The sequence below is a fragment of the Myiozetetes cayanensis genome, unplaced genomic scaffold, assembly GCF_022539395.1.
Source record: "Myiozetetes cayanensis isolate MyiCay16 unplaced genomic scaffold, myiCay2020 scf1, whole genome shotgun sequence".
Lineage (NCBI taxonomy): Eukaryota > Metazoa > Chordata > Aves > Passeriformes > Tyrannidae > Myiozetetes > Myiozetetes cayanensis.
Window position 1 is genome coordinate 101,719,127 of NW_026086604.1, and position 9,270 is coordinate 101,728,396.

Sequence of the window (9,270 nt, forward strand, 5' to 3'; positions counted from 1 at the left end):
CTTAACAGATCAAACTGTGAATCTTCTCCAAAGTTTTAGAAGCTCTATAGCTATCTGCCCAGTTTTAAAGGTTTGTCCTCTGGTTTTGCCTAATTTCTTGCCTAGAAAATAGGATATAAGGTTAGCTTATCAGATGCTTGACCAATGGAATAGCTGGATCCTCAATATCCCGAGATGTGTCATACTACTGAGGGGCATTTACAGGAAAAATATACAGGAGACATGCTAGCATGATAATAGGAAAAATACAAAAGTGCATCAAAACAGGAAATCCTCTTAAATAAAAAAGACTGCAACACCAAAATTGAATTCAGCACCTTACAGTGTCATGGCTAACATGCTCAAGATATTGATGTATTGAATTTTTCTCACTTTCCATCACAAAAGTGGTATCATTATCAGTCTAAGGGGATCTAAGAATTCTGGTTAATTATTTGTAACATTTTTACCACTGCTAGTTTTAATGAAAAGTTTCTTTAAAAAGGTTTATCTCACATACTTGATGAAATTACAGTAATTTTTCCCATTGGGGTAGTTGAGATCAGTTTTCTTTCTGGGATAGTATCAAGAGATGTGTTGTCATTATGTTTTAAATATAAGACTGTTCTATATTTCCATAAGACACAGGATGAAGGATCATGTCTACATGAAGAATGTAGTATGCCTTTGGTTGTGGCACCATTGAACAGCCACCATGTCTGAGTTTCCTCTCAACTCTCTTCCTTCATTTTTGACCCTTAACCTTTGCTTCCCATAATGTTTTCACCCCTACAGGTGGGGTGAAAAGTTGTTTCCAAAACTCTATGTACTTTTCTGAAGCCTTTCTGAACAAAGCAAGTCCCTATGGTTTAAAGATCAAGATAAAATCCACAAAGTAGTATTTCTCAGGAGGCTTAATGAACATGTTGAGTTTAGCAGGTTCAGAATGAAAAATATCCTTGTCACAGTAAGGTTCTTTCAGATTCCAATTTGAAACCAGTGAAAAAGTTTTTAACTTCAATAGTAAGACATAAATAATAAGACATAATTCTTCCAACTGTTAATTGTCAGCAGGATTCATAGTTCTGATGGAAAACAGACATTTGAAATCAAAGAGATTCTCTTTAGAAACTAGCCTATATTATATTGCTAGCCTCTACCATTATCTGATCACTGTAATTACAGAATTTGATTATATTTTGATATATTGATAATATTTTAATTAATATTTGCACTAAAACTTTGTAAACAAGAAAGACATTAATATAGTTTTTACTTAGGAGTAGCCCAACATATTCTGAAAATATAGATCTCAGGGTTTCTAGGAAACGTTTTTATCACCTTGTTAAATTCCTGCATAACTCAACTGTAGATTTCCCCCAATAATTCCACCATAAAGTCCAAAAATTCATGGTTGAACTAGAGCATGTCTTTTCAGCATGCATCCAGTCATGATTCAATGCCTCCAAGTAATGGAGAATTTACAGCACACTTTATAGTAAACTGTTCCAATGGTTCATTACTCTCACGCCACTTTATTTCCAGCTCCAAATTCTGCTAAACTCAGCTTCTAACAACTGATCCTTATTATTTTTTCAAGATTGAAGAGCCATCTACAATTAAATATATGGCAGTCAAAAAAAAACCCAAAAAATCCACCAAAACCAAAACCCTTCAAAAATAACACCAACCCAAAATCTTTTTCTTCATATTTTGTGAAATGTCAGTGGATTAACAGAATTCTCCTGGTTATTAAGAAGAGAGTTTTTCTAATTTATTCTATTACAGTAACAGACACAACAAGTTCTTCTGAGGTGCAGAGGCACGGCTCAAAGCCCACTGAAATTAATTCAAATTTCTCCATGCACTCAGCAGGATTTGCATTATGCTTGAAGAAGGAACATAAAATTGTATAGCCAAATATACTCTGAAGTATGAATGACTCTCACAAACAATATAAAATGAAAACACTTTAAAAGGCGTGCCCAGTGTGCTAATCTCATGGTATGACACTTCCTAGTTAAAAGGATAAAAACTAATCAGTTTCAAGGAAAAAAATGGGGTGAAAGATGTGCAAATGTGGAGTCTAATACAATTTTATTTGAATGTTAAAAACTTCAAATTGAGGTAAAGAGAGCAGGGAAAGTACCTCAAGAGCAATTTAATTTCCATTTCTATGGGTGTGTGTAACAATGGCCTTGATTGTAAGAGTAAGGGTGAAGGATTCAGTAAAACTCTAAGATTGCAGACAGAGATTTGGTTAGCTACTGGTTCTGCTTGGTGTTCATGACTGTGAAGTTTATTTCTGTGAGAAACTGAAGTGAATGATGTCTTCCTAAATTCAAAAAATATTACATCATCAGAAAAATAGCAAAATCAGGATGTTGCCTTTGGGTTCCTCCTCAGCTAAACTCAGTTGGAGCCTAAATTTTGATTTTACTACACACTTTAGGATCAAATATTTGGAATTTTTATGGAAGAATCTGTGTTGTTTTGAAAGCAGAAGCCTGAAATGCTTAGACACCTGCTACTCAAATGTGAGCATCTAGAGAGAGCATCAGAGAAAGCACATTTTTTTCCCTTTGCTTGAAAAAAAAAAAGGACACAAAACAAGACAAAGAAAATACTATAGTAGGGTTTTTTTCCTGCTTTGGACATCAACAGTTTCTAGTCAGAAGTATGCATCTCAGATCCTCACCTGTTTGTTCCTAGCTTTCTGCATTCTGGATCCTTTCCCTTGCAACCTCTGCAGTCACTATAGTGTGAATGATACCAGACTGACTTGACCAATTGGGTTTTCGTGTAATCCAAATTTAGCCAATAGACCAACTCCACTTTGGAATAATTAGCAAAGTTTTGAAATTAGCACATTTTTTCAATTCAGGAGTGTCTTGGTAGGGTAGATGAATTGCCATCATCCTCTCCTGACATGCTCTGTCTCAGAGCAAGTGCTCTGCAGAAAATTGTGGTTCATATATGTGCATATTTTAGCAGCCATGGAAAGACAAAACAAGGAGGCAAAAAAAGCAGAGGCAACTCCAGTGGAGGACATAGGAAGCCACAACCTTGTTCTCCTAGTCCAGCACAAATTCAAAGAAATTTTACTCCCACTCCACCCCGCACTGGTACCATTGAGAACTGCCACAATAACCCATACTGTTCTCCAGTAACCACACTAACAGTAGTGGCACTCCATGGTCCATCAGGGCAGGAACAAGCCCTCAGGGAGCCTTCTGTCCATCTGACCTGGACCTGAACAACTATGAGCAAACACATTTTAATTGTAAAAAAAAAAAAAAAAAAAAGCTGCAAAGTGAAACAAAGCTGTATTTTATGTCTGCATTTACTTCGGTCTTTCTGGAGCCTATCTGTGCTACAGCATTATGTACCGCTGTAAATACTGGTCAAAAGAGATCAATTAAGCTTTGTGGCTTTACACCTTCACCAGACCTCAATGGCCTCTAGTTTTTTTGCCAACCCTCTGTCATTATTTGTGTGTGAGATAATAAAGCAAAAGTCTTCCTTAGGGAAATACATCGTAATCAGTTTCAGAGGTTTGACTATAACAGGGGCCAATCTGAATTTCGCCGTTTTTTTACCAGGCAAATTCAAAATCCCTTCAGTGGTTTACAAAACAGTCAGTTACTTTTAGTTAAAAATAACAAATACACAAGCACATATGTGTCACCCAGAATGGTCCTTTGTATTTTCACCTACAACTTAAAAAATGAGAAGGTGGTTTCTGTTGTATCAGGCCAGAATCCTTTACAATCCTCTCAGATCTTCTTAAATACATAGGGATAAATTTTAAAGTCCACATACGTTGTTTTCTGCTGTTTTACTGTATAATAACCCAGATGGCTTATAGGACAGTGTTACAGTTGTTTGCTTGAATATCAATAATAGGAAAACCAAGTTAAGATCAGTTCACTGAAGATCAAGTTAAGAACAGACTTAGACATTTTTCACAATGCCACTTGGAATTAAGATAAAAATGGAAACAACAGTATTATAATAATGCATGACAACTGTAATGTACTTTAGATATTCTACCCTTTAATTCTAAAAAATGCTTTGCCACGTGTGGAGTAAATTTGACAAACTGTTGAATGATCATTAAAATCTGTCATGAACTCTGCCTGAAAATGATCTCCAACATTTTTTCTCCTTTCTCTTTTCGAGGACACCTGTTTCTCTTTTAGATGATGCCATTAATTCTACAGAAATAATAAATTGGAAGGTGCTCCTGAAACAACAAGGGGATTCTTCAGGTGAATCATTCTTAGCAAGGGAAATTATTATTCCTGTCCTGTCTCCTTAAGTTCTATGAAGAACTCTTTTTCATTGGTATGCTTTTCCGCTCTTCCCTCATTTCAGAGGTATTTTGCTAGGGAAGGCGTATATCCTAAAACAGAATTGCAGTTTTGCTTATTGCAACACAGTGCAGCCTCCTGATGCTTTTTTTTTTTTTTTTTAAATGCTTAAGGAAAAGTAATTTTCTTCATATTTACAAGACAGGGTTCTGTTGTACAAATGGTACTTTACACAAAACGGTGGAAATATACAAGCAAGATTAATTTTCTCCCTTTGCTTTGTCATACTTTGTCACCAGCTGAAACAAATTTAAGTTAAACAGGAAAAATACTCTGAGAAAAAAAACAAAAAGAGGTTTTTGTTACCCTGCAATGTTTAATATCTGTTCTCTGGAATAATGCAGCAAACATCAATGGTAAAGGATTAGTGTACTGAAATAAAAAAATCATGAGATCAGGCATAAATCTATCACAGCTGTGAAAGGGGAAAAATGTGACCACTCAGCATTGCTCTCCCAGGAAAAGACAGAGTGGTTTCAAAAATAAATCGTGTTTTTGCTAAGGCAAGGTGGTCATCATTATCACAGGATGAATCATTAAAAGGGCAAAGGCTGCTGGAAACTTTCAAGGGATACAGTTATTCAGGATTACCATCAGTGAGTAAAAAGTCCTATTTCAGAGTAACTGGCAGCTGGTGTTTCAGCCAAATTCATGTCCTGAGCACATCCCTCAGCAATGAAGTGCAGATGAAACTCATGTGCAGAAAGGTGAGCAGCCATCTTCAGCGTGTGTGGCACTGAACAGAAAGTGTTATGAAAGTTTTGCACTTTTTGTGTTCCCTTCCTCAAGAGCCTGCCCAAATAAATTGACATTGCAGAGCATCTGAAGTGGGCAGATGGGGAAGTTCTTTGGAGAAAAGACATCTCCTAAAACATAGTTGAGTCTTCTTAGTCGTGTTCTGGCTTTGTTTTATTATTCTTATTTCCTCTGGAAAAGTTCACTATCCTGTCATTTTATTGTAATAAAATAATCTTACCCTTCTGGGATCTTATTTCCTTTCTCTGTTTAACCCCAGGATTGTTGTAGAGTCTCAGAAACCTCTGAATCAGAAGTTTCCTAATCCAAACTGGGGCGTGTATTTAAGCTTCTCATTAAGAAAAAAAAAAAAAAAAGGTTTTTGGTTTGGCTTTTTCTCTTTTTTTCCTTTGCAATAACACATTTCAACATACAGCTCTCATTCCAGCCATAGCAACCCAGCCCAAACTGAATGGGAGACTCACCATCAGCCTGAACAGAGATGATCTGAAGGATGAAGAAGACAGATCCCACACCCTGGAGAAAGGTGAGAGGGGATCTCTCAGAGCCTGGAGCCATTGCCCTGTTTGCAAAGCCCTCAGCCGCAGGAGGTTGGCTACCGAGGCTTTCTCTCTCTCCTCCTCCGCACTTTCGCAGCGGGGTCTGCGGTGATGATTTCAAGGAGCACTTTCCCTCGGCAGGATCCTGCGTCTTGGGCTTGCACTGAAGGCGGGAGGGGTGGAAAAAGAAAGAGGGAGGGAGAGAGGAATCCTTGGCTTGGCTAGTGTGAAGGGGAGGGGAAGGTGGGGGGGGAGATGTCCAGCCAGCTGGGGCTGGGGAGAGGCTTTATCCAGCCCCGTCTGCAGGGCAGCGCACACAGAGAGCCGGTGTGAAAAGTCACGTTATCCTGCCGGTAAATACCTAATGCATCACGGTGGAAGAAATGTAAAAGCCAGGAGGGAGAGAGAAGGGGGGGAAAGGACAAGCGACGAGCTGAAGAAATCCCTGGATGAGAGGAGAAGGGCAGCTAGATAGCTGGCACTGGCACGTGGTGAGTTTGTGGGCTCTAGATGTGCATCTCCAGAGGAATGGGTGCAGACGTGGGGAGTGTTTTCCTCTCTCCAACATGAAATCAGCCAGCAGTGCCTTGCTGAGGTCAGTGGCTGCTGCAGCAAGAGTGATGGTCTTCAGGTAAGGGCTGAGGAAAAGTGCCAAATGGCATGGGACCCTGTTGGCCAAGCCTCCCTGAAGATCAGCATCAGGATGAGTTAATCCTGCTATTTCAGATTCCAGCTTTGGTACAGGCATGAGGAACTGAAGGCTGAAGCAGAGGTCCGTCAGCTAGTCTTCTTCAGCACTCCTGGTTCAGGTGAATGGTGCTGGTCAGGTTGGAACACTCTGAAAGCAGCTGATGAAGGGAGTTTCCATTTCCCATTAACTTACATCACTGACATCTGTACCTTATCCTCATTCAACTTATATTTGTCCCAGCACAAGTCAAAAGAATCCCCCACAATAAGAGGAAACATACTGGTGTTGATGCCAGGATTTATTTCACTAAATATATAAACGGAATAGTTTTGTGTTGCTGTTGGAACTCAGCAGGGCTCAGAAATGTTGTTTTCATATTCCCATCCTATTTTGCTTTTATTTCAGCTTCTTAAAATTTTTCCCTTAGAAATCTGAAGCTGGGCAAAAATGCTCAGTCTGGCTAGAGACTGAGCCACCAGGAACAGAAGTAAGGATCTGATCCTCCTCACTGATGGAGGCTGTAGTGTCCCACAAGGCAAGGTGCTAGCAGGCAGTTGCAGGCATCTTCTGAGAATGATGGACCTGCCCAATGTTATTTTCCATCTGACCGAGATGACTCGAGCTCAGGAACTCCTGTATATGATATTCAAGGAACCAAGTAATACAATAGTACTGAAAGCTTTAAAAATACCTACCTTTGATGAATTTGAGCAGATAACACTCTGATCCTATTGACTTTTAAAGAAGTCTTCCTCTTGTTTGTACCCACATCTGGCATGTGAATGTACATGCCAAAAACTTGAAGATAGGCTTTGAATTTTCTGTTTATCGAGAGAACAGGGATAGCAGCAGCTTATTATTGCATTGCCTTACCAGCCTAACTCGTAAGGAATATCTCCAAAATTAGAAGGATGGGAAGTTTCTTTCTCACTTAATCTTTGACACAGGATGCTTGTTATAACAGAACTATAAAAGTGCATTTCATTTCAATGGAAACTCCAAGCTCTCTACAACGGGCATTAACACACAAAGTAACAGAAAGGGAAACAGAAAGTCGTGACGTTTGTGGAGTTTGTGTTTCTTTTATGTGGCATAACTAAGGGCATGAAGTGTAGTTTTAACCCTCTGTTACTGCAATAGTCCTACCTATCCCTATTCTAAAAATTAGAGGACGCAAAAATATGAGAATGTGTTGAATCTATACACTTTTAGTGAGCCAACAAAGAGATTCCATGAAACTTAGTAAGCAATTACAGCAAGACACACAAACATGAGCAGAAACCTGACATGACCACAGCAATAGCTCCAGATTTCCCTGATACTTGTCATGGGGATGATGACTTTGTTGGCCCTTTACTGTCCTCATGAGTTTGACCAAAGCAGTTGGAGGAGAGGACATGATCTTCCGGTTTTCCATCTAAAATTCCAAAGGTTTGTTGGACTAGTTTTGCTATAATTGGCTCATTTCCTTTTGTTGACATATGTAAAGGCATGTTGCCACTCTGGCTTCTGTCTTGGAAAATCTCAGCTTGTGTTCTTGAGTAGAACATCTTACTGATTTTAAGGAATTACAAAAGACCATAAGATCTGTTCCTTTTTGAAGGCATAAACAGTTCATAGAATGACCTGGCTTCTTCTTGCCATCCCATCTCAACTGTAAAGAAAGTCTATAAATATGGAGAGGTAAAGACACTTACCAGTTATTAATTCCTGGAAGGTTAGTACTTCACTGCCAAACAGTTGTCCTTCCAGTCTAATATTTCTATCAGCAAAAATGCCTTCTCCTAGTGTATTTTGGAAGATTTACATAAGGCTGAGCAGAGTAGGTTTTATACTTAAATGATATGCATTGCTTTGCATTGAAATCGACATTAATCAAGAAAAAAAATCCTGCTTTTAGAACGAAATCCTGCTTCTTGGAACCAAAAACTCAAAACAAAATCTGCAAGTTGAGATGGTTAGAAACAGGTACAACCTCTTGCTCAGAAACAGATACAACCTTTTGCCCAAAACCTCTGGCATTCATAGCACTGTAGTAACACGTCAGTGAGATTATTCAGTGTATGAAATGCAATGTATTATAACAGATCACAAAAGGTTAATTGTACTTGCAGCTTTTAATAAATCATAGATCGTGCCTTCCTTGGGAGCAGTGAAGGTGCCAACAGGGATATTTTATGAAACGGTGCTTCCCTATGTGTGAGCTTTTATTTAGGGAGAAAAACATGTGAAGGCACTGTGTTATAAAGTATGTGCATACACATATGAATATACACACACAAAACATTTCTGTGCTGTGAGGCACACAGTGATGGTTTGGACATTTAGTACCTGAGGAGCATCTGTACGCGTTTACATCTGGAATATGTCATTCCACTTAGAGTGGCTTTTTAATGCTAAATAAAACATCTAAAAGAAATACAAGTAAACAAAGACACATTTGAAGACAGGAACACGTGTATTTGCAATAGGGATTATTGTATTTCGTCTCTTCATATCTACTTCTAGGAATATTTACTTTCTGTCATTGAAAATTTATGTACTATAAACATTATAGACGTAAAGCTCCAATTCTGGAAAGTCTAACACATACTCTTAAGCCTTTCCAAAATAAGGACCTAGGATCCTAAGGTCTTGAGCAAAGAGACACTCAGAAACATTTGCTGTCTCAAGCCAAGCTGGGCAGATGTTGGCAGATTTGTTAAAATGCTGCAGCTGGCAAAGAAACTGATCTTTAAAAGAATGATGGAAAGTCATAGGAAAGGTCACTTTTCATATCAGAATAAAGCACAATAGAAATAAAGTTTCTGTTTGGAAAAAGATACTTCTCTTTTCTGTCACTAAAGCATGAGATTCTGTTCAACATGTTTCTCTGCATAATGCAATAGCTTTAGATGTTGACAGTCTGCATAATTTAACTTCAAGAACTGAA

At 38.5% G+C, this 9,270-nt stretch overlaps 1 protein-coding gene across 1 annotated transcript in view; it reads right to left on the reverse strand.

Annotated features, from left to right (window-relative positions):
- SUSD5 (sushi domain containing 5) overlaps positions 1-5,681 on the reverse strand; it is a 39,805-nt gene extending 34,124 nt beyond the window's left edge. Inside the window, exon 1 of the mRNA XM_050318675.1 lies at positions 5,573-5,681. Within this exon, the coding sequence (XP_050174632.1) occupies positions 5,573-5,666 (94 nt within the window). The 5' untranslated portion in view covers positions 5,667-5,681. The remainder of the gene's footprint in view (positions 1-5,572) is intronic.
- Positions 5,682-9,270: the final 3,589 nt, after the last annotated feature.